The sequence below is a fragment of the Melanerpes formicivorus genome, unplaced genomic scaffold, assembly GCF_026170545.1.
Source record: "Melanerpes formicivorus ecotype bairdi unplaced genomic scaffold, bMelFor1.0.p_v2 SCAF_3, whole genome shotgun sequence".
NCBI lineage: Eukaryota > Metazoa > Chordata > Aves > Piciformes > Picidae > Melanerpes > Melanerpes formicivorus.
The window spans coordinates 3,636,863-3,662,338 of record NW_027142355.1 but is presented as its reverse complement, the minus strand read 5'-3'; the positions used below and the strand labels follow the sequence as shown (position 1 = coordinate 3,662,338).

Sequence of the window (25,476 nt, the reverse complement as noted above, 5' to 3'; positions counted from 1 at the left end):
GGTGAGTGAGGTTCAACAAGTTGTGCTTGAGAATTTTATCTTAATTTCTCTGTGATTTTATCCCTGTCCTATAAAATACAGGATTTAGATTCTCTTTAATAGGTACAATAGCAGTGTCCAGTTCTACTTGTTAACTTTTGGGGTTGGTATTGTTCAATGCAAAGGGAATGTAGATTGAGTTTCATTCTCAGAGAGAAGAATGCAGTAGTACTTTTATCTTGAGTGTCTTAGAGTCAGGAGAACTTTTCTGTGTTCGCAGTATCACTAAGGTTGGAAGAGACCTCAAAGATCATCGAGTCCAACGTGTCACCACAGACGTCATGACTAGACCATGGCACCAAGTGCCACATCCAGTCCCCTCTTCAACACCTCCAGGGATGGTGACTCCACCATCTCCCTGGGCAGCACATTCCAATGGCTAACAACTCAGTGAAGAACATTCTTCTCACCTCGAGCCTAAACTTCCCCTGGCACAGCTTGAGACTGTGTCCCCTTGTTCTGGTGCTGGTTGCCTGGGAGAAGAGACCAACCCCTTCCTGGCTACAACCACCTTTAAGGTCACCCCTGAGCCTCCTCTTCTCCAGGTTAAACAATCCCAGCTCCCTCAGCCTCTCCTCACAGGGCTTGTGCTCAAGGCCTCTCACCAGCCTTGTTGCACTTCTCTGGACAAATTCAGGTGTCTCAATGTCCCTCCTAAACTGAGGAGCCCAGAACTGGACACAGGACTCAAGGTGTGGCCTAACCAATGCAGAGTACAGGGGAACAATGACTTCCCTGATCCTGCTGGCCACACTATTCCTGATGCAGGCCAGGATGCCATTGGCCTTCTTGACCACCTGGGCACACTGCTGGCTCATGTTTAGGCGGCTGTCAATCAGCACCCCCAGGTCCCTCTCTATTTGGCAGCTCTCCAGCCACTCTGACCCCAGCCTGTAGCTCTGCATGGGGTTGCCGTAGCCAAAGTGCAGCACTCAGCACTTGGACTTGTTGAAAGCCATCCCATTGGACTCCGCCCATCTGTCCAGTCGGTCGAGGTCCCTCTGGAGAGCCCTTCTACCCTCCAACTGACCAACATCTGCTCCTAACTTGGTGTCATCTTCAAATTTGCTGATGACTGACTCCATCCCCTCATCCAGATCATCAATGAAGATGTTAAAGAGGACAGGGCCCAGCACTGATCCCTGGGGGACGCCACTGATGACTGGCCGCCAGCTGGATGTGGCACCATTCACCACCACTCTCTGGGCTCGGCCCTCCAGCCAGTTCCTAACCCATCACAGAGTGTTGCAGTCCAAGCCTCGAGCTTACAGCTTAGCCAGCAGTTTGCTGTGGGGGATGGTGTCAAAGGCCTTGCCTGAAGTCCAGGTAAACCACATCCACAGGCCTTCCCACGTCCACCAGACGGGTCACCTGATCATAGAAGGAGATCAGGTTGGAGAGGCAGGACCTGCCCCTCCTAAATCCATGTTGGCTGGACCTGAGCCCTTAGCCGTCATTCAGGTGCGCAGTTATTGCCGTGTGTTTAAGACTGACTAGTCTGTGTGTTGCCTAAGATAAAAGTACTGGATTGATGCCACTAGCAAGAGCTTGCATGGTCAGTGATTTGACACGTCATTTGGGACATGTTTGTTTTACACCTCAGGTATCGAAATGTGTATTTCCACTCTTCGAAGTGAAACCACATAGCAGGATTTGCAGCACAGAGCATAGCCAAATCACCTGTTTTTGATTTTCAAATAAGTTTGGGTTTCCTTTCCTAAATTTACATAGGTTTAATTTGCAACTGGTTGAAGTAGAATAAAATCTCATTTTAACAAGCAAACTCTTTGGGTCTAATTCAGTGTTGTCAGAATGCCAAGCTGAATATTACACATAGGAGAATACAATTCAAGTGGTATCATTTCTAGAAGAAGTTAATATTTATTCTTCATGGTAGTATAGGTGTCTGTCTCAAAGGGAAAAAAAATACATATCCTGGAGTCTGTAAATTGTTCAGTGTGAGCAAACCTTTTGCCTCTGCAGAGTTCTTCCCTAATAACTTCATGGAACTAGTATGGATGTAGGAATGCCTGTAGTGAACAGCTACTTGGATCACAGCCTGTGTCATAGAAAACAAAAATGGTGCACTATTGTGCAACAAAATTGAACTCCTGTAGCTACTTTTTAAAAGACATAATTCTTTTCCATCTGTGCCCTTCATTGGTTTCAAAATAATTTTGTAAACACGATGGGGAAAAATATGCATAGTCCAGCCGAAGAGAAGCAATCAGCTGGGTAAGGGAATGCATCTTGTATTCCAATAAAATAATCATATTAGAAGCCTGGATTTCTGCTCAGATTTAGACTTGGAATGATTTTGACTATCTCAGCTGTTCGATCCATGGCATGTAATTCAGATTGACAAAACCACTGGTTTAAAACCAGAGCTCACAAAAGAATAGCTAATGCTGTCCCTGACATATGTAATGCACTTTAATTTTGGGTAGAAAATCACCACCAGGTGATTATTATCACCAGGCATGTAGAAGGTAAAATGGCTTATTTATTTTAGTTGTTCTCTGACAGGAAAAAATGCATCTGCTAATCGTGAAGGAAGGCAGCTTGCTGCAAAAAATAAACACCATCTTAATCTGCTCATGACTCAGAAATAAAAATAAAAGCTCAAGCCTCTTTTATATGTGTGTGGTTTTTGTGTGGTGGTGGTGTTTTGTTGGTTTTTTTTTTTTTAGTTCTTTGGTACTAAGTAATTTTGAATCCTTATCTAATTGCAGTGCAGTGTATTTGGTATGCTAGTCATATGAACAGATAGTAAATACAGATAAAAATAGGTGTAACATTATTTTGGCATTTTTGAAAAGACAGAAACCTTCCAATTGTATTTGGGGGAGGAGTTTCCCTCTGAATTTAATTCAAAGCGTCTCAGGCTGATACAGGTTTAATATTTCATATCTAGCTAGAGATTAAATATTGCTTATCTGGGTACAGGTTTGCATGTAATAGTGTATAAACATGGGCTTATTATTGAAGGGGGCACCAACTTGTACTTTGTAGACAAACTAGGTTATGAGAACCGGTTTCATCATCAGATTTTATGATGACTTACAGCCTTCTTTTGTACTTCTTGTTTATCCTTGTAGCTGGAAAGTTGTTTCTCTTCAATATTACAGCTACAGATAGGTAAGCAGCAACCAGTGGGTGTTGAGAACAGTTCATCTCAGCATCTTTAAAAACAATTTTGAGATAACATGTTGGAGGTAAGAAACAAAGGTGTCTGTTTCTTCTTTTTGCTTTCACAGTTCTTTGCAAAGCAAACCTGATTGTTTTAGCCCTTGGTAGTTTTATTTAGGTCATTGAATTGCTATCTAAAATCATCCATTTGGGGATTATGCTTTAAGATAGACTTAGAGAAGAGTATGTATGGGTCTCGGTTAAAAATTGAGATCACTTTTAGAGCAGCACACTATTTTTTGCTTGTTCAATCAGAGCAGGAAAAATTTTTGTTTCACACACAGCAGTCCTATTTGTACAGCTCCCAATGAGCAGTGACACTTTTGCAGCAGTACCACATTGCTGACCCTGATACTGCAGAGCTGCTGTAATCTCCTAGATCTCTTTCTTCATTACTGCTCTCTGTTTTGTCATGCATGATGTCTGTTTCAAAGTATATTACTTTCTGTTTCATTAAATAGCATTGTTGGTTTTGGGACCTTTTTCTAATCAGCTGAGCTCAGAATACAAATTTATTTTGACCTTCTAAGGTCTTACTTCTCATCTTTACATTTTCTGTGTGTGTGTGCTCATTCTAAGTATAATCTATAGAAGCTATCAAATTGATAGAGGAAATATTACCCTGGGAAAGATGTTGACTGATCTGCAAGTTTTGTTGTTATCCATAAAAACCTTTGTTACAATCCTATTTCAAACCCCTGTATAAACAAGTACTAGCAGTGGTGAAAGCTTTCACATGGAGTAAGCAGGGCAAAAGCTGTGCCTGAGTGATATGCCCTGTGTCATGAGTCCTATGTCACCATCTCTGGGCAAGAGTGGGCAGGGCTAACAAGAACTCAATGCAACTTAGAATCATAGAATCAACAAGGTTGGAAAAGACCTCAAAGATCAAACTTGGAACTGCAATCTGGACTTAGTGAAATCTGGACTTCTGTGTTATGTCAGTGTGGCAATATTAGTAAGAATTTAGTGTGTATTTTATCAATTGCTTTACTCACCTCAAACCAATTTCTTCTTGAGCTTTGATTCCAGGAAGAAAACTTTCTTGATGACCAACATAATTCAATATGTGAATATGGACAGAGCATGTTAACCATCGTATCGTTTAATAAAACATGATTATCTGCTTGTCAGGGTCATAGGCAATTGGCAAAGGCTGTGCAGTGTTTATCTGTAGCATTCTTCTACTTATATGCTAGACCAAACCCAACAATTTTTTGATATACTGAAGCTTAGGAAAACAATCTCTAGATCACTCTTTAAATTAATTTCAAGCTGAGGCATAATGTACATGTTTATACTTTTTTCCTAAATCAGAAAGTTTTCACACTTTAAAGAAACGCATCTCAGCTCTTGTCCATTGGCACATTGCAACAAATAATGATCACTGAAATGAGTGGATGTGGGTAGGCATTCTGCAGTAAAGGCTGGATTGTGTGATTGTTTCACTTAGTTTCTGCTCTTTTTGGTCTTGTTCATAGTTTTGCTTCCATGCTCTGAATTGGTTATGTGTTTTTGTTTATAGCAAAACAGGGAACTTACAGTGTTGACTTAATGGAGTGGTTGTTCAATCTACAGACAACATTTATTTTAGTGTGGATACTTTTCTGTGGATGGGGAGGGGAGAGAAAGGAGCTTAGAATGATTTTGTTCACAGATTTTGAAAACCAAAGTTTATCTGCTCTGGCAAATTATTTTTGCCTCTTTATGTGACAGATAAATGCTAGCCTTTCATTGAAAGATGATGATATATATGGATATAATATATGTGGCTATAAATACAGTAGGGCTATTATGTCCATAATACGGTATGAGATTTCCCTTGTACTATGACCTCACATTCAGACACTCAAAAAGATTTGTCAGATTTTCAAGCTTCAGTGATAGCTATTTTCAAATTCTTATGGAGTAGAATTAAGTATTTTATACTTCTTTCTAGTTTTTTTCCACTTGTGCTTTGTGGGTTTTTTCCCTCCAGTTGGTTGGTTGGTTGGTTTGGGGTTGTTTTTTTTTTTTTGCTTGTTTTGTTTTTTTCTCTGCTGACAGTTTCCTTAAACTTTAAGGAATGGAACACAATGACTGTGTCTTTGGCAAAGAGGATCTGGACACAAATCACTGAACTTGCAGATACTGAGATAAGTGAAGGCAAAAGTCTGTTTGTCTAGTATCAAGTCTTCCTCTGTTGCACAGACCATGAGAACTGTGTGGTGGTTTTGGTGATCTCCAAATAATTTGCTTTCCTGATTGGTAATAACAGTACATTTGCAAATAATATATAAAGGTAATGTTTCTGATGATTTTTGAAGTGTTGACATCACAGTATCATTAAGGTTGGAAGAGACCTCAAGGATCATCAAGTCCAACCTGTCACCACAGACCTCATGACTACACCATGGCACCAAGTGCCATGTCCAATCCCCTCTTGAACACCTCCAGGGATGGTGACTCTGCCACCTCCTTGGGCAGCACATTCCAATGACGAATGACTCTCTCAGTAAAGAACTTTCTCCTCACCTCGAGCCTAAACTTCCCCTGGCACAGCTTGAGACTGTGTCCCCTTGTTCTGGTGCTGGTTGCCTGGGAGAAGAGACCAACCCCTTCCTGGCTACAACCACCTTTAAGGTAGTTGTAGAGAGCAATGAGGTCACCCCTGAGCCTCCTCTTCTCCAGGCTAAACAACCCCAGCTCCCTCAGCCTCTCCTCAATAGGGCTTGTGCTCGAGGCCTCTCCCCAGCCTCGTTGCCCTTCTCTGGACACGTCCAAGTGTCTCAATGTCCTTCTTAAACTGAGGAGCCCAGAACTGGACACAGTACTGAAGGTGTGGCTTAATCAATGCAGAGTACAGGGGCACAATGACTTCCCTGCTCCTGCTGGCCACACTATTCCTAATGCAGGCCAGGATGCCATTGGCCTTCTTGGCCATCCCATTACAGTAGGACATAGGACTGCAGAGCATTAGTGGTGCTAACTTTTGTGCTGAGGATGAGAGATGGCTACTTAGATTAGAATGATGATTCTAGAGGTCCCTGAATGCCATTAGTTTTTCCTTTGTTGTCTTACATTTAAGTAGTTATCCAGCAAAACACTAATTCAGGAATAGATCTTTTATTTTAGTTTTGTTCTCCAGACTGGAAGTACTGATTAGAATGTCATGCATGTATTTTTTGAAATAACTTTTTTAGTTATGATGATAAGAATGGAAGAAGTGGGATAGAACAGTTCAGGTAGCAGTCTGGTTTCAAGCAAATTCTACTTTTGCTTCATTAAAAAAAAAAAAAAAAAGAAAAGAAAAAGTATGCTTAATCTACTTAAATATTGTAAACCAAACTACTGGGTTCATAACAGTGTTTAATTAGTAAAGATTACAATGCTTGCCAAACCTGATTTGCATCATTACCACGCAGTGCTAGTGGTGCCACATGGGCGTTCCGTGGCCATCTTTGCTCAGCACTTCCTGATTTGGGACTAGGGAGAAACTTGAGACAGAAGGTGTCCAGGCTCAGTGCTGTTATGGGCCCACTGTTATCACGACCATCAGCAGAGAGATTTGGTGTAGCCAAGGTACAAAGGCTCGCTTGAGGAGGTTGTGGTAGCCTGTGCAGGTTGTGGCCTGTTTTGACTTTGTAGTGGCAAGCTCCCCTGAAAAAGAAACCTTTGGATGCTTAAGAGTTGTTTGCTCATATTCTGTGGGTTTGCAGTTTGTTTTGAAATTCTGCCCCAATATGTCACCATCATCGAGATCTGCAGTTGCTGGGGAGCAGTGAGGATTTGGAGAACCTTTCCCAGGAATGGGAAGTTCTGCATAGTGTGTCTGCTGGTAGGTGAGGCTTCCCATGTCACTGCTAAAGGGTCCAGCTTTTTATATCATAGAATAAACAAGTTGATGTGATTCTAAATGCAGAAACCACCGACTTTACCCTCCTCTTGGATTTTCCCAGAGCCTGGCCAGGGTCTAGGGAGAAACCAAGGGAGTGTTTTTTTTCTGCATGGTTTTGATCACACACCTCCACACAATGAGTCATCTGACTGCATGGCCTTGACCATCTGCCTCTAACTAAGGGAAGTTAAATACATTCTTGTGACCTTTCATCCTCACTAGTGGTTATATTCTGTCTAAGCTACATCTTTCGCTAATAAGCATGCATATTTTGTTAACTGATCTTAGATGCTACAGGTAATACATATTTCATTAAGGAGTAGATACTAGTAATATCTAATATTTTGTTAGGATGCTCATCCTGAGGTCAGCTTTGGTTCAGGGCCTATTATTCAGTCCACAGCACTTCAGTATCCTGGAGGCCAAAATACTTCAGTACTTTTCTCTCCAAATCATAGTTTGCTATGTTGTGTTACCAAATAACAGCTTGCATCTGAAAGTTACTAAGACTTTGAAGTAAGTCAGATTGAGGTGTTGATTATTAAAACATAGCTTTAGGAAAAAAAAGCTGCTTAGATATCACAGATGGAAGGGTTGAAAGTTGAACAGAATTTATAGTGGATTTGGCGCAGCTAATGCTTTTTTCAGAACACTTCTTCCAGGGAGTAACAAAGGCAGACAGTATATAAGAAATTAATCTTAAATCTTTTTACCTTTGACTTGAGTGTTAAGAATTAAGTATTCAGGACAACCATCACACTGTTATTGACCAGAAAATCTTTGGTTTTCGTAGTGTTAACTTATCACAAAAGTGCTTATTTGGCTGTGATTATAATGCTGTGGTTTTCTTTTTTCACTAGGTGGCTATTTTTAATGCAATAGTGTCATTAGCTTGCTGATAACTCAACATGAGAATAGCAGGTAAGTACACTTGGTAAAAATCAGTATTTTGTCACTTGTGAAACACGAGCTATTGGCAATACTAGCAAGTTTTGATAGTAAGGTTTTAAAGTAAACTTCAGTGGCATAGCAGACATTGCTGTTCCATTTGATGGTAAATTTTTCTTTTTTTAATGAAACTCACTTTGAAATTTGGGATCATCTCAGAGCAAGCAGCTAGTTAAAATGGTTCAGCTGATCTGCAGTGACTGGTCAGGTTGGTGTGACTTGAAATACTTCGATTATTAATTTGGTAAGATGACGAAGGAATAAAGAAATAGCCCACTCATGTCTTAAGTGATTTCTCCCCTGCCTCATATCCCAGCCAAAAGTCCTTTTTTACATTATAGTGTCTGAAGCTTCCTCAGTGGTTAGAATAGAATTAACCAGGTTGGAAGGGACCTTTGAGATCATCGAGTCCAACCTATCATCCAACACTATATAATCAACTAAACCATGGCACCAAGCACCCCATCAGGTCTCTTCTTAAACACCTCCAGTGGTGGTGACTCCACCACCTCCCTGGGCAGCCCATTCCAAAGTCCAATCACTCTCTCTATGAAGATCTTCTTCCTGACATCCAGCCTAAGCGTCCTCTCGTGCAGCTTGGGACTGTGTCCTCTTGTTCTGATGATGCTTGCATGAGAGAAGAGACCAACTCCCACCTGTCTACAACCTCCCTTCAGGTAGTTGTAGACAGCAATAAGGTCTCCTCTGAGCCTCCTCTTCTCCAGGCTAAGCAACCCCAGCTCCCTCAGCCTCTCTTCATAGAGCTTATGCTCCAAAGCCCTACCCAGCTTTATTGCCCTTCTCTGGACATGTTCCAGTGACTCAACATCTTTCCTAAACTGAGAGGCCCAGAACTGGACACAGGACTCAAGGTGTGGCCTAACCAGTGCTGAGTACAGGGGCACAATGACCTCCCTGCTCCTGCCAGCCACACTGTTCCTGATGCAGGCCAGGATGCCATTGTTCTTCTTGGCTGCCTGGACACACTGCTGGCTCATGTTCAGCCTACTACCAACCAGCACCCTCAGGTCCCTTTCTGCCTGGCTGCTCTTCAGGCTCTCTGACCCCAGCCTGTAGCAGTGCATGGGGTTGTTGTGGCCAATATGTAGAAGGTGGCACTTAAATGTGTTTGAAAGCTGTAAAAGCATTTCCAGAGATAAGTTACTGTAATACAGGTTTTGAGAGACTGATTCTACTTGACAGAAGGTGTGGTTGTAAAAATAAGATCTTTGCCAATGTATCGCTGCAAGAAAATAGTACTTTAGACCATTTCTTGCAGCAGAATAGCCTGTGTGGCAATTGAGCAGTTTTGAGTTTCTTATGCATTGCACTTTCCTCAATAGCTGTAGTGTTAAGAAGGAGCATCTGTTGGCGCTTCTAGGAGAAAGTGACACTTTTTTGCCAAGGGAGTTACACGTTAGCCTTCCTAATGTATTAAATTGGTCCTGATTTTTGGCACTACTTTTTGAAATTGTTTTATTAGCATCAATATGTGTAGCTGGGAGCAGTAAAGTAAACCTGATCAGGGAAGTCATTGTGCCCCTGTACTCGGCACTAGTTAGGCCACACCTTGAGTACTGTCTCCAGTTCTGGGCCCCTCAGGACACTGAGAAACTTGAACGTGTCCAGAGAAGGGCAACGAGGTTGGGGAAAGGCCTTGAGCACAAGCCCTACGAGGAGAGGCTGAGGGAGCTGGGGTTGCTTAGCCTGGAGAAGAGGAGGCTCAGGGGAGACCTTATTGTTGTATACAACTACCTGAAGGGGGGTTGTAGCCAGGAAGGGGTTGGTCTCTTCTCCCATGCAACCAGCACCAGAACAAGAGGACACAGTCTCAAGCTGCACCAGGGGAAGTTTAGGCTGGGGGTGAGGATAAAGTTCTTCACAGAGAGAGTTCTTAGCCACTGGACTGTGTTGCCCAGGGAGGTAGTGGAGTCACTGTCCCTGGAGGTGTTCAAGAGGGGATTGGAGTGGCACTTGGTGCCATGGTTTAGTCATCATGAGGTCTGTGGTGACAGGTTGGACTTGATGATCTTTGAGGTCTCTTCCAACCTTGGTGATTCTGTGATTCTCTGAAATGCTGCAGTTTTTAGAAGATGGCTTAATCATCTGAATAATGGCTTTTCTGAACCTCATAGTGTTTTGCTCTAACTACTTTTGTTGCTACAACCACAGCAGTCTGTAGAATGTTTAACCTTTTGCAAGCAGGTTGGTTTTGGTTGAAGTGCTAAAATAATTTTTGTAGATTTCTCACATCTTCCTCAGAGGGACTGCTTGTAGTTCAGTTGAAAGGCTCAGGATGTGGGGGGGTGGTTAGTGCTCAGACTGAGTTCCTGTTCATATCACCTACTACTACTGAGACTGCATGCTTTCCAACTGCCACTTGCCTAGATCACACATTCCTAAAATCTGGTACCATCTTGTCTTTTTAAGCAGTGTTGCTTTGAAAACCTTTCCTCCACTTAACATATGTTCAGATCATCTGTTTTCTCTAGTGCTTACATGTGGTTCACTTACCTTCAAGCACAATAACCTTTGGAATTCCAGCATAATGTTTTTAAATTAAGTTTGCATCTGTGTTTGTGTTCAGTGTGTATGTGCTCACACATGAAAAGGAAAGTGGGAGAGGAAGGGCAAACTACAAGCAAACACAGTTGTACTTCTTCATCTTTCTTTTTCTATTTCTTTATCCTTTTAGCCCTTAGAAAGGATTGATTAATATCTCTCATCCTTCTGAAGGCTGAGTAATCTGTCTATTTTAAGGTTTTCTGAACAGCAGATCACAGCAGCAGTTTGAGATCTGCAGGAGTACATGAGTTTGGGTTTTCTTTTTTCCTGAAGAATTTATTTGACTGGTAATGTGAGAAACTGAAGCATGCTGTAAGGTTACTTCTTCCAGAGAGGGGACAGGAAGGCAGAATGTTGATCAGACAGTCAGTCAGTTGGTATTTTACAATAAGCTGAAAGTGGACTGTTCTGTAAAAATCCATTGAAAAATATGCTAAAATATGGTGGGGTTCATGGCAGTACCATATACACCCAAGTCTGCTTTTCAGAAGTGAATTGCTGTGGTTGTGTGTTTTCAGCTCTTCTCCCAGGAGGTAGTTTGACTTCAGCATTAGAGAAAGTTAGGCTTGTAGAACTTCATGCTGAGTCTTCATCAAATTGTGGTGGGGAAAGGTCCTGCATTTTATTTCTTTCAATGCTTTTCAGGCTTCTAACTCACTTTTTGAAAGTCCATAATTGAAATCTGTTGGAAAAGGAGGTGGGGAGGGGTTTTTGGGTGGGGGTGGGGGTGTTGTGGGGTGTGTTGGGGTGTGTGTGTGTGGGGGGGGTGTTTATTTGTTTTGGGTTTGGTTTGTGGGTTTTTGTTTGTTGGCTTGGTTTTGGTTTTTCAGTTTGTGGGGGGGTTTGTCTTGTTTGTTTGTTTTGGGGTTTTTTTTTGTGGGGGTTGGTTTGTTGGTGTTTTGTTGTTTTGTTTATGTAATGTTCATACCTGACTGACCAAAGCAGTTGGGCTATGAACATATTCCCTAATCACTCAGTCTTGGCCATACATTAAAATACAGGTAGCTTGAGGGAGGAAAGGGAGGCTGGGGAGAAGAGTGTGTGTGGATATTGAGGAAACGTGTGGCTAGGAAGAGTGCCGTGAAATGAGGGGATCTGGGAATTTCTTCTTTGGGCAGCAGCCAGTTAGATGAGCTTAGTTCATTGTATTAACCTGGATTTTCATGGAAAAGTCTGTGTTTTCTCCTGACTGCTGAGCTGAATTGTACTGTGGTCAGACAAGCACTAATCTGGAGAAAGCTGAGAGCAGGATATGCGTTGGGTATAGCAACCTGATGAACTGCCTCAGTTGCATCTTACATTATAATGTCCATTTCTTGCAGATTACTTCTGTTTAGTGAGTCCACAAATAATCATCCTCTTTCTCACTTCCCTATAATGTAATGTGACTCATTTCTCAGGTAGCTGGTTTGGGTAAATTTAATGTTACTGTTCACAGATAATGGTTTTGAAACTTCTCTCTGCTTCTGAATAGGTGCTGCAAAGTTGGTAGTGGTCGTAGCAATATTTGTATTCACCTTCTATGTCATATCTCAAGTGTTTGAAATAAAAATGGATGCAAACTTAGGACACATATTTGGTGAGTAATGACTTTATTTTCTCCAGACATTTAGTAATGTTTGCTTGAGACATATTCAAGAATATCTTGCTCATTGTGCTTTAAGCTTGAATTAGGCTCTTACACTTAAGAATTCTGTGTTCATTTTTAAAGTGTATCTGTTATTTTTATTTATATATCTTACATATACAGAGTTTTCTGTATGAAATATTTAACCTAATCTCTTAATCAGTTTGATTCTTGGGTCTTTTGCTTTTACAATGTGAAGTATGCATCATTTTACCTGCATTTTGTATTTACTGGTGCTTACAGTCTTAGTCTGGTGTTGTAAACTAGGTGACTTTGAAGGAAGTTTCTGTAAATCTACACTCTACCTTTCTAAAGCTTAAGCAATTCAAAATGTATCTTTTGGGTAGGCTTTTTTTGCTTGCAGAGATACACTACCATGTGCAATCGAATGCGCAGTACCAGCACATTTCAAATACATGCAGGTTCTGCACAGAAAAGGTTTAGCAGCTGAGGTGACCTAAAACTCAGGGTCTCTTTTGAACCAACTTTACCTTTACAGGGGGTTTTTGTTACAAAACCTCCACAATTTTAGATACTTACGTAGGGTTCATGTTATTTAACTCCAGCTTACTATAATGTGAGCCAGCATCTGAACCAGTCACTAGAGGCATCTTTAATAATCATTGAAGAGACACAGGTGTCCTTAGGTATTGTGAATGTGTCCGCAATGAGGTCACTGCTTCTGTCCCCAGAAAGGGAGTCATGAATGGCTGAGCTCAAATGCAGCTGAGTTGCAGGCTTCCAATGTTAGGTGAAAGGAACCCCATCCTGGTGAAGCTGCAGGAAGGGAATCAATTTCGCTGTCATGCCCACACGTCCATAAATCCCTGGGGATTTTTGTCTCCATAATTCTTTGTGTTAATTGGAGAGTCATAAATTAAGGCAGCACTTCTAAATATGGTTCCTAATCGCTTTCCTCCTACTACTGTGTAGAGTAGAGGTTCATGTTTTTATTGGAACACGCTGTTCAGATGTATTTGGTACTTCTCTTTGCAAGGGTACAGAAAGGTTTTTAATTTATAGGCTATTGCTAGCAGATGACACTTTAATAGAAGCACATTGTAAAACTTGCTTTTTTGCATTTTAGCTAGGTCAGCACTGGATGCAGCTGCACGCTGTGAGTATTCACGTGCATGTGTTACTGCTGTGACTTGCCTCTGCTTCATAACAAAGGCTGTGGGATTTTCTTAGTTAACAAAGTCTTAATTATGCTTTAAATGCAACTAATTTTCTTCTTTTCCTGATCTTCCTAAATTTCTGTTGAAGTGGTTTTTGCCAGCATTTCATTTGTTTGTCTTTTGATGACTGAGCCAGAGATAGAAACAGTGAAAACAAGAAGTAGAGTAATGAGATAGTGTAGGAACCTGGATTATTTATGATGCTATGAAGCTGCAGATGACATATGGTTTGTCTTTGCTCTTTTTCTTACATTCCTTCAGAAAGCTAACTGGTATTTTTTTAGCCTACTTGTGGTCTTGTCTCTCAAGTCCTGTTGTATTTCTTTTTGAAAGCTACAAAACCTCCAAGATACAAATGTGGCATCTCTAAAGCTTGTCCTGAAAAGCATTTTGCATTCAAAATGGCAAGTGGAGCAGCAAATGTAGTCGGACCTAAAATTTGTGTAGAAGATAATGTGTAAGTATTTGTTACCACTCGTCTTGAGCATCTCCTTCAAATGCTGTCCTGGATCACTTTGCACACAAAAATCAGTAGTTTAAATAATTCTTCATATGTTTTGCTTTGTTAGTGTGGTTTGACCATACGAAAAAAATACTGTTTTGCATGATAACTTAACCTGTGATGAATGCAGAAACGTATGCTATTTTGATACACACAAGATAGCTTTCACTTATTTAAGGATTACAAACTAAAAGGATTAGTTAGGCTATATGTCAGATGCAAATTTGCCTCCAGGCAACCTGTTGGGGTTGTTTTGCATCAAACTCTATTTTTAAATCATTCCTCTTGGTTCTTCTAACTCAACATCACCAGCTGAAACAGTGCTGTGGAACTGTCTTTTGCAAGTAATCTTTTATAGAATCATAGAATAATAGAATCAATAAGGTTGGAAAAGACCTCAAAGATCATCAAGCCCAACCTGTCACCCAAAACTTCACGACCACTAGACCATAGCACCAAGTGCCATGTCCAGTCCCCTCTTGAACACCTCTAGGGATGGTGACTCCACCACCTCCCTGGGCAGCACGTTCCAATGGCTAACAACTCTCTCTGTGAAGAACTTTCTCCTCTACGGGTAATTTCAACCCCCCAGCAGGCCATACACTTCAGAAGAACAAAGCCCTTACACAGCTGCAATGCAAGGAATCCTTTCTAACTTTACATCTGCTCTGCTGCTTGTGTTCAGGCAGAGTGATTCCTCTGGGTACCTTTTGTATTTTTCAGTGGAATCTCCTCATCCATGGCCACCTGACAGCATCATAAAAGCCAGAAACAAAATCCCAGTTCCAGAGTGGAGTCCTTACTTTAAACTTAAACTTAACTATTTCCATAGTACTAATGTCAGAACATGTCTTCCACTTTCTTTTAAAAGATGACCTCAAAAGGGAAAAATAATATTTTAGTGATGAGTAGTTACTTAATATTGCTGATGATAACCAAAGGTAATAAAATGATTGTGAAATGAGGAAAGGCTTGAAACACAGTTTGGTTTTGAGTTTGTCTTGTATTTCTAATCACATTTTTAACACAGTAGTACCACTAATATTGTGCATATAGTTTTTTACTGAATACCTTTCAGTAATTGCCATAATAGGAATATTAATGTTCATTTATAGACTCTTTGTTGCTCTTACATTGTTTCTGCTTTTTGTCACAGCATGCAGCTTCATCTGATGCAGTTTTGCATGCCACTTGTCAAACATGATTTTAGCATTGGCAGAAGGAGATTTTTTGGTTTTTATTTTTTAATAGCAGTCAGACTTTAAAGCTTTTAAGCATTTTCATTTGAACCACTCCAATTTACCTGTGTCTCAGCACATGCTATGTTAGTAGAGTGATTCAGGTAGCACATGCAGGTGTTAGCGCTAATGAATTCTAGAGCAAACTTGCAACTTCACTGAACAGCATAACCCCATGTAATATAATAAACAGCATGATTAATCTATAAGATAATAATACATTTTCTGTCACTTTGCTCTCTGAAGTAACTCTGATTAATCTTAGGATCTTAGAGAGGACTATTTTTAGTGCTGTCTCTAGCAACTAAGATGTAGCTTTTTTTTCCCTGACAACTAGATGCATGCAACTTCTTTGCCTTGTGTTATTAGTAGAAACACAAGCAGCAATCAAATTTCAAGCTGTTCTTCTGGGAGACTGACTTAGCTCAAGCTTGTAGGAGTGTTTGCTGTGAGGCATCGCAGCGGTCAGGGAATGTGTGCAAAATGAGGATGAGCTCACCATTGGCACGTACTGAGCAAAAGCTGCTAAGTTTTGCTTTACATTCTTCTTACTGATTCCTTTTGAGACTTTTGACAGTTTTATCTGATCTCTCTGCATGGCATTTTTGTTGATGTTAGAAGACTTGCTACATTCTCACTCTGGTTGCTAGGAAGCTTTGTATCTGTTAAGACCCAAGTGATTCACTGATTAAAAGTTGTGGAAGTGAAAGTAATATTTTTTTTTGTTCCAGGATTGTAGCTCATGATTTTGGTGGTTTGCTTTTTGTGGTGTTGGGTTGGGGCTTTATTTTTTTTGTTGTGTGTGTGTGTTTGTTTTTAATGTCTAGGTTACTGGTTAACTATGAGGAGATTGTTGTTCCTGTCCAACCAAAGGAAAAAAAATAGCAAAAATACTGGATATTTCACTGAAGAAAGTGATGGAAAGCCAATAGATGCTGGCTAGAAATCCTCTTTTCTTTTAATACCAGTGTGTTCCTATTGGGGTCCTAAGTATAGATTCCCTTGACAAAAATCTTTCTGAATTCTTTCAGAGGAGGACTCGTAATGTTTATTTAAATGTCCAGCGGAAAGCTTATTTAATTGTTTTCTTCTCTCGTGCTTTGCTAATACAACGTTTGAGTCCTCTTTCAAAAGCTGCCTCTAACTTGTTGGTTGTAAATAGTTGGAAGACCTCTAAAAGTGGTGAACGGCTGCCCTCTTGTGAGGAAACGGTCGCATTACAGCCTGTAGTGTTTGACGTAGTGCACAGACTGTGTTGGGTGTGTAAAGCAGAATCTCGGAGCCCTGGCAGTACTTATTTCCCCTTCCGTAGCTCTTTTTTAGTGACGCTCTGGGAACTCTCTGTGGGTTGAGAGCTCTAAAGGTGACGATGTCATTTAGAATGAATTTAATATCTCAATTTTTCATTGTATATGTGTTTTGGTTTGTAATTCTACTGTAGAGAAATTCAGTTGCAGCCTCACTCTCCTATATTGGAAGGACATAATCCAGATTAGAAGAAACATGCTGTAGCCATCATGGGCTTTTCAGAAGAAGGGGCAATATAAGAATACTTCTTTACCAGCAACTGCTCTGTGCTATTTTACAACTTCTGTTAGGAAGTCTTCTAGCAGAATGCTGTGCTACACCCCTTTGATAATTTGCTATTCTAGCATTCATATTTCCAGGAAATTTTGTAGCCTGAATTTTATTATAACTTCTGTTACATGTATGTAGATCTCCTGCATGTATTCACCCCTATATTGGATTTTTATTATTTTTTATTATCATTATAGTGGCTGGAGAGCAGCCAGGCAGAAAGGGACCTGGGGGTACTGATTGATGGTAGGCTGAACATGAGCCTGCAGTGTGCCCAGGTGGCCAAGAGGGCCAATGGCATCCTGGCCTGTATCAGGAACAGTGTGGCCAGCAGGAACTGGGAGGTCATTCTGCCCCTGTACAGCACTGGTTAGGCCACACCTTGAGTCCTGTATGCAGTTCTGGGCCCCTCAGTTTAGCAAAGATGTTGAGTTGCTGGAACGTGTCCAGAGAAGGGCAACAAAGATGGTGAGGGGTTTGGAGCACAAGCCCTATGAAGAGGGGCTCAGGGAGCTGGGGTTGTTTAGCCTGGTGAAGAGGAGGCTCAGGGGTGACCTTATGCTGTCTACAACTACCTGAAGGGAGGTTGTAGCCAGGAAGGGGTTGGTCTCTTCTCCCAGGCAAGCAGCACCAGAACAAGAGGACACAGTCTCAAACTGCACCAGGGGAGGTTTAGGCTGGATGTTAGGAAGAAATTCTTCACAGAAAGAGTGATTGGCCATTGGAATGTGCTACCCAGGGAGATGGTAGAGTCGCCATCACTGGAGGTGTTTAGGAATAGACTGGATGGGGCAGTTGGTGCCATGGTTTAGGTGATAAGATTGTGTTGGATGATAGGTTGGACTCGATGATCTCAAAGGTCTTTTCCAACCTAGTTAATTCTATTCTAGTCTAGTCTAGCCTAGTCTAGTCTACTCTATTCTGTTCTATTCTATTCTGCACAGTGGCTGATTAATTACATTAAGTATATTAATAGCTGTTTATGCTTTATAACTCTTTTAATATACATAGACTTTGAAACTAAGATGATTAAGCAATCAAGTGATCAAACAAAATGGATACAGCTGGGGATATTTGATCTATTGTCAATTCAGTGATGCCATAAGGGCCCATAGATTGGTTCAAGTAGATTTTTGCTTACGTACTCAAGATCACATAGTCTTTCAATGATTTTATCTTTTACAATTTGATCCTGTCTGAAATACTTCACGTCAGCAAGTTGTCCTGTTAAAAATCAAAATGTTTCTTTGCTTGTTTGTTTCAGTTTAATGAGTGGGGTCAAAAATAATGTTGGCAGAGGAATAAATGTGGCCTTGGTCAATGGTAAGTGAGCTGATGGTCTTCATTTTCAAATTGTTTCTAAAATGTACAGTAAAATACTGGGGATGGTGAAAGCCAGGCAAGAGCAGGAAAGGAAGTATTCAGCATTTTATTACTGAGATAATGTCAGCTGTTGGCACTTGCTGTTGTTAGAGAACAGAAAAAATGCATTTCTGTTTGTAAACAAGTGAAAACAATCACCACAGCACACTCTATCTTGGTGATACACCAGATAAATTCCTAATGCACTCATGGAATGGAGAACAACATGAGGTGCATATTATGTGTTTTGGCTTCATTGTTGTCTCTACTGTGTATATCAATAGCAAAACGTAACTACAGCAAAACATGGAGTGTAATCTTTGTTACTTTCCATGTTACACTATGGACAACCTTTAGCTGTACTATCTACTTTTACTTTAAAAAAAAAAAAGGCAAATATATGAAGTGAATTCTCTTCATTGGTTTTAGAGGCTATAGGCTTGCTTTATTTTATATTGCACTTGAAGCAAAATCAGAGGTTGGTGTCGTTTCTCTTTTTTTCCCTACACTTTTTCACAAATTATTGGGCTCTTAATGGAGCAATCTTCATAAGAGTTACCATAGTAATTGATTTCTGTGGTGTATTCTGCAGCACTTCTGAAAGAATCATTGAAAGGTATTGGGCATGGTGTCAGTGAAGCAATTTTGTCTCTATTTGACAACATTTTTTTATTTTTTATCCAGGTAAAACAGGAGAGCCATTAGACACAAAATTCTTTGACATGTGGGGAGGAGGTAGGTGCAGTTACTTTAAGTGGTTAGAGAGAAACAAGTTAAATATCTCCTTGTTGTTGTTTTGGGGCTTTTTTTTTCAGGTTTGGTTCAGGGTTGTATTTTGTGGTGGTGGTGGTGGGGTGGGTTGGTTGGTTTGGTTTGTTTCCTTCACAGAATCACCAAGGTTGGAAGAGACCTCAAAGATCAAGTCCAACCTGTCACCACAGACCTCATGAGTAAACCGTGGCACCAAGTGCCACGTCCAGTCCCCTCTTCAATACCTCCAGGGATGGTGACTCCACCACCTCCCTGGGCAGCACATTCCAATGGCTAACAACTCTCTCAGTGAAGAACTTTCTCCTCGCCTTGAGCTTAAAGTTCTCCTGGTGCAGCTTGAGACTGTGTCCCCTTGTTCTGGTGCTGGTTGCCTGGGAGAAGAGACCAACCCCCTCCTGGCTACAGCCACCTTTCAGGTAGTTGTAGACAGCAATAAGGTCTCCCCTGAGCCTCCTGTTCTCTAGGCTAAACAGCCTCAGCTCCCACAGCCTCTCCTCATAGGGCTTGTGCTCAAGGCCTCTCCTCAGCCTTGTTGCCCTTCTCTGGACATGTTCAAGTGTCTCAATGTCCTTCTTAAACTGAGGGGCCCAGAACTGGGCACAGTACTCAAAGTGTATCCTAACTAGTGCAGAGTACAGGGGCACAATGACTTCCCTGCTCCTGCTGGCCACGCTATTCTTGATGCATGCCAGGGTGCCATTGGCCTTCTTGGCCACCTGGGCCCACTGCTGGCTCATGTTCAGCCAGCTGTCAATCAGCACCCCCGTGTCCCTTTCTGTTTGGCAGCTTTTAAGATGGTAGTTATGAGAGTTCTTCACCTCTACCTTTGTAATTGTGAGGAGAGTGCAACTCGAGAAAGTTAAATAGTTGAGGTGGGAGGGAATGATGTGATTAATCAAACACTCATTCTCCCTGGTAGTTCCCCCTAGCGATGGATCAAAATCTCTCTGTAAAATGAAAGAGCTCCCTCTGATGTATTTCATCTTTCTCCCACTCAGCATCCTTTTATATGTTTAATAGTACATTTACAAATACACTTAAAGGAATGTCTTTGCAGGAAAGCATTGCAGGTGTTTAATTGTGGAGTGAGTGAGTGTTACTGAACAGCTTTGTGCTCTTCCTCTTTTCAGACGTGGCACCGTTCATTGAATTTCTGAAGTCTATCCAGGATGGAACGATAGTGCTAATGGGAACATACGATGATGGTGCAACCAAGTAGGTCCTTGATTTTTAGATAGTAAATACTGCTTAAACTTCAGAATGCTTGTTTTATACTATGCTTCCAGGCTTTTATTTTATTTTTTTATAACACTAATATGACTTGGGGACCACACAGATTGGGTTAAATCTAACACAAATGTGATAGGTTGTGTATGCGTTTTGCCTAGAGCTCCGGTGGATGCATACTTTTGTGATACTAACAACAGAGAAACAATGCAGTTAGGCCCTTGAGCATACATATCACAAGTTTTTGAAATGCTGAAAACACTGGAGATTAATAGTTGTCTACTTTGTGATTGCTTAATCAGTATACTTGGCTGACATTTATTACTCCTCTAAGAAAATATTTATGTAATGAGACAACATCAAACCTGTCCAACAAACTGCTTGCTCATAGCTGTGAAGAATAGGTTTACATGCCAGGCATTATAATTATTTTTTTTTTAAGCCCATAACCTTATCTTTGCTGGTTCCTGATGATCTGGTAGGTTTCTAGCTGCTCTCCTAGAATTTATCCCCACTTTTGATGTTTTAGGTAAAAACTATCACAGTATCACTAAGGTTGGAAGAGACCTCAAAGATCATCGAGTCCAACCTGTCACCACAGACCTCATGACTAAACCATGGCACCAAGTGCCACGTCCAATCCCCTCTTGAACACCTCCAGGGATGGTGACTCCACCACCTCCCTGGGCAGCCCATTCCAATGGCGAACGACTCTCTCAGTGAAGAACTTTCTCCTCACCTTGAGCCTAAACTTCCCCTGGCACAGCTTGAGACTGTGTCCTCTTGTTCTGGTGCTGGTTGCTAGATAGAAGAGACCAACCCCTTGCTGGCAACAACCACCTTTCAGGTAGTTGTAGAGAGCAATGAGGTCACCCCTGAGCCTCCTCTTCTCCAGGCTAAACAATCCCAGCTCCCTCAGCCTCTCCTCGTAGGGCTTGTGCTCAAGGCCTCTCACCAGCCTTTTGTTGCCCTTCTCTGGACTCGTTCAAGTGTCTCGATGTCCTTCCTAAACTGAGGGGCCCAGAACTAGACTCAGAGTCAATAAGCATGTCACAGCTGATGTTTTTGAAAGCTTTTCTGCAGGTGCCATATTAGCTGAACAAGAAGGTAAAATTGGCCCACTCACATTGACACTCAGAAACTGCTCCTTATTAGTGATACCACATAATGAACCAAATGCTTATCTCTGGTGCTTGACAGTAATCTTAAATGCCAGTTCTTTAAACAGTTAACCTGAGAAGAGCTAACATGTTCAAGAGATACATTTCTTTCTTTTCCAAGTGTAAGCTGCCCTAATCCTGTAGAAATTTGGAATGTGAGTTGTGCAAATAACCTCCAAAGTGCTTCCCCTTTCCATAATTTCAGCTGTAACTCAGCAGTAGTAATCAAAAGTTGTGTGTGTTCTTTAGCAAGTGGGCAAATAGAGTAACTGAAAGGAGGAAATAAAGAGCTGTTACTTGGACATTTTTGAATGATAATTTATCATGCTATAGAACTGTTGTCCCTTTCATCTGACTTAAACCTATGGGCACTGAGCCATGTTGTGGGGCATCACTGTGCATTTTGAATTAATTGACCCAAGCAGACAAGGCCATTCTTCTAATCTAAAATATCTTTTACTTTATCTAGACTTCAGCATGAGCCTGTAAAGAATGTTTACTTTAAAGGTTGACTTTTTTAGTTCTTGGAGAATTGCTAACATGACTTGAGATGTGTGTATAAATTCTCACAGAAGGTGGTTCTTGGCTTTTGTTGGTGTACTGATAGGTATGTATGCTAATTCCATGAGACTATAGTATTAAAGAGCCAGTGCTCTTTAGATCAGGTGATTTCAGAACTAGCCTTATCTGATTTTGAAAGCTAGATCTTGTTCAATATTGACTGACTTAAACTATATTTAATCAGTGTTAGGCTGAATGTTCCACTAAATGAATGTTCCATGAGTGAAAGCTCTAAGGGCACGTGTTTTATTCACATTCTGAACTTCTCTGTTTTGTTTTCAAGGCTTAACGAGGAAGCACGGAAACTGATTGCTGAATTAGGAAGCACATCTATTACTAACCTTGGCTTTAGAGATAACTGGGTCTTCTGTGGTGGAAAAGGAATTAAGACGAAAAGCCCTTTTGAACAGGTCTGTGATTCTACAACTTACTGGGAATTTAGCAGCTTGCATTAGTAAAAGCGTGGCTAGGCTAGGAACTGGCTGGCAGGGCTGAGCCCAGAGAGTGGTGGTGAATGGTGCTGCATCCAGCTGGCAGCCAGGCACTAGTGGTGTCCCCCAGGGATGAGTGTTGGGCCCCATCCTGTTCAATATCTTTATTGATGATCTGGATGAGGGGATTGAGTCCACCATTAGTAAGTTTGCAGACAACACTAAGTTGGGGGCAGGAGTCGATCTATTAGAGGGGAGGAGAGCTCTGCAGAGGGACCTTGACAGGCTGGACAGATGCATGGAGTCCAACATGATTGCATTTAACAAGTTCAAGTGCCATGCAGCAGTACCAGCTGGGGACAGAGTGGCTGGAGAGCAGCCAGGCAGAAAGCGACCTGGGGGTGGTTGCTTGGTGGAAAAAGAAACCCCTAATTTTCTAAAAAGGCAGGCATTCTACACTAAACAGTGTTCTTTAAAATTTGACTGTTCTCACTGCCTTGTAAGTTTACTATCCCTTTTTTTTTTGACTAGTGGTTCATTCTAAGGCAGTTGTTCTTTTCCTTGCTTGTCTCTCTTCCAAAATAAACAACCAGAATTAGTTGTAAAAGTATTTTCTTCATTTGGCTCAACTGTTTTTAGCATACACTTGTTTGAGCAAATTTACAAGGTGTGGTGAGTGCTGGAGGACCATTATATTTGATGCAAATTGCAAAAAGCCAGTCATAGAATCAATAAGGTTGGAAAAGACCTCAAAGATCATCAAGTCCAACCTGTCACCCGGCACCTCATGACTACTAAACCATGGCACCGAGTGCCACATCCAGTCCCCTCTTGAACACCTCCAGGGACAGTGACTCCACCACCTCCCTGGGCAGCCCATTCCAATGGCTAACAGCTCTCTGTGAAGAACTTTCTCCTCACCTTGAGCCTAAACTTCCCCTGGTGCAGCTTGAGACTGTGTCCCCTTGTTCCAGTGCTGGTTGCCTGGGGGAAGAGACCAACCCCTTCCTGGCTACAACCTCCCTTCAGGTAGTTGTAGAGGGCAATAAGGTCTCCCCTGAGCCTCCTCTTCTCCAGGCTAAACAATCCCATCTCGCTCAGCCTCTCCTTGTAGGGCTTGTGCTCGAGGCCTCTCACAATGTTGTATTCTCTTTGTCCATGGCCTTCAGTAATCATAAATGCCAGTAAAATACCTTTTTAAGTTGTGAATCAAAGCAAAAGGATAAACAACTGTGTTAATCGTAGATTGGTGCTTTCTGTTTATAGCATATAAAGAACAACAAGGACACAAACAAGTACGAAGGCTGGCCAGAAGTTGTTGAGATGGAAGGCTGTATACCCCAGAAGCAAGACTAAATGACAAGAAGAAGAAATGAGAAAGACTATGGAAGAAAATGCACTTTCTGCTATTACTAGGGAGAGGGCTATGAACGAGACTGTACTGTAAATAATATTTTTAAAGCATGCAACCATCTTGTCGGTGTGTGCATGAGCACTGACATTTTGAATATTGGGATTATTTATTGCTAACACACATAGAAATCCTTTTTTTTGGTTGTTTTTTTTTTTTTTTTTTTTGTAAATATGTCCAAGATAAAATAAACATCAGATAATTTCTATGCAGGTTTCTTTAAAAGCACAGTATTTAGTTTGCCTGTGGTAAAGGACACCTTGTAGATCAGCTGGCTAATGAATTGCCTATGCAGATAATAAAGAGATCCTGACAAATATTGTACTGTCCTCTTAACAGCGTAACGTTGCTGTATGTAACCTTTGTGAAATATTGTAGATTTTAGTGATAAGTTAATAAAGAACTCTAATTTTTCTTTTTATCCTCTGCCTTTTTAAGGGCAACATCAACTTTTTTTTTTCAAGCTATTCAGTTTTTCCAACGTGAAGTGATCCAGAACTGAGTAATCGGCAGAGAGTGCTGGATACTGTAACACAAATTTGCCATGAGAAGCACAATAGAAATTATTTCTATTAGGGTAAGAACCAAAATAGATATATAAATAGCATGTTGTGATATTTAAAAGCTGTTTGGAAAGATTTGCACTTGACTTGAAAATACTCTTTACTTTGTAGAAGAGTCAATGGTGTGTTAAGTAGCAGTACTGTGGTTAACTCATTCCATTTTTATTGCAGTTCTTATACTGCTTCTTAACCATCAATTCTCTCTGTGGCTATTCAGCTCCAGTGGCTAGTCACATACTAAGTGTGCATTATGGAGTAGCTTAGTTCATCAGAAATTTCCCATCCTGAGGAGCCTGTTACGAAGCAGTATGCCTTCTGGGGAGAGTTGTTTCAGAGGACACAATGGTGCAACCGTTGCCACTTAGGTTGCTTCCAATGTGAGCTGAGGTAATTGGTTTTTTTCCAGTGAGATGTTAGAGATGTGACATTTAACTGACAATGGGGTTTGGTGGTGGGTGTGGGGATTTTTTTGTTGTTGTTGTTTGTTTGTTTTATTTTGGGTTTGGTGGATTTTGTTTTTGTTGGGTTCTTTTGATAGGAAAATGGACCAAGTTGAAGTGACCTTATTCTTTAGCTTGTATTAGAGCTCTGAGAAAACATTGTTTTCTCAGGAAGCTTGTTTCTTTTCATTAGGGTCAGCTTGAACTTTTGCTGAAATTTAGCTAGTAATGATGTAACTGATGATGTTGGTATTGAGCAGATAGGGGCTGACATGACTTCTGGTATAATCTTTAAAACCTTCCAGCTGTAACATGGGACAAGAAACCTCAGATTTTTCAGGAACACACAGGAGTGGCGCTCAAAATACTCCTTTGTTGATGTCTCCTGAGACAAATGTAATTCTGTGCACTAAAATCTTCAAGCAATGTCGGGAATTGCCTCATATAACCTGTGATAGCAGAGTAAGACTGGATTCTGAGTTGTTGTTCTGTATGTTGAGCTAGCTTGACAAAGAATGTGATTATTCCCTCAAGTTTAGTGTAGAAAAGCAATAAATGCACCTTATCCAGTGAAACTGCTTTCGTTAATGTTTGCAGATTTTCTTGTGTAGGGCTGTCCTGGAAGGGGCATTAACGAGACAGTGTGAGAAGCAAGCTCACTGCTAAATTTTATGTACAACCAGTTTATCATAAAGGCAAAACAGCGCTGGGCGCATAGCAGGTTTGCTAGAGGCACACCATAACAACATGAGTTGAACTTACAGAGATGGCAAACGTACATATACATACATTTCCCCAGCACCCTCCCA

At 41.1% G+C, this 25,476-nt stretch overlaps 1 protein-coding gene across 1 annotated transcript in view; it reads left to right on the top strand.

The window, feature by feature from the left end:
• The window catches only part of FAM3C (FAM3 metabolism regulating signaling molecule C), a 34,264-nt gene extending 9,022 nt beyond the window's left edge, over positions 1-25,242 (top strand). Inside the window, exons 2-10 of the mRNA XM_068165171.1 lie at positions 7,966-8,026; positions 12,093-12,197; positions 13,333-13,362; positions 13,757-13,880; positions 18,006-18,064; positions 18,788-18,838; positions 20,005-20,089; positions 22,106-22,232; positions 23,520-25,242. Coding sequence (XP_068021272.1) covers positions 8,014-8,026; positions 12,093-12,197; positions 13,333-13,362; positions 13,757-13,880; positions 18,006-18,064; positions 18,788-18,838; positions 20,005-20,089; positions 22,106-22,232; positions 23,520-23,609 — 684 coding nt within the window. The 5' untranslated portion in view covers positions 7,966-8,013 and the 3' untranslated portion in view covers positions 23,610-25,242. The remainder of the gene's footprint in view (positions 1-7,965; positions 8,027-12,092; positions 12,198-13,332; positions 13,363-13,756; positions 13,881-18,005; positions 18,065-18,787; positions 18,839-20,004; positions 20,090-22,105; positions 22,233-23,519) is intronic.
• Positions 25,243-25,476: the final 234 nt, after the last annotated feature.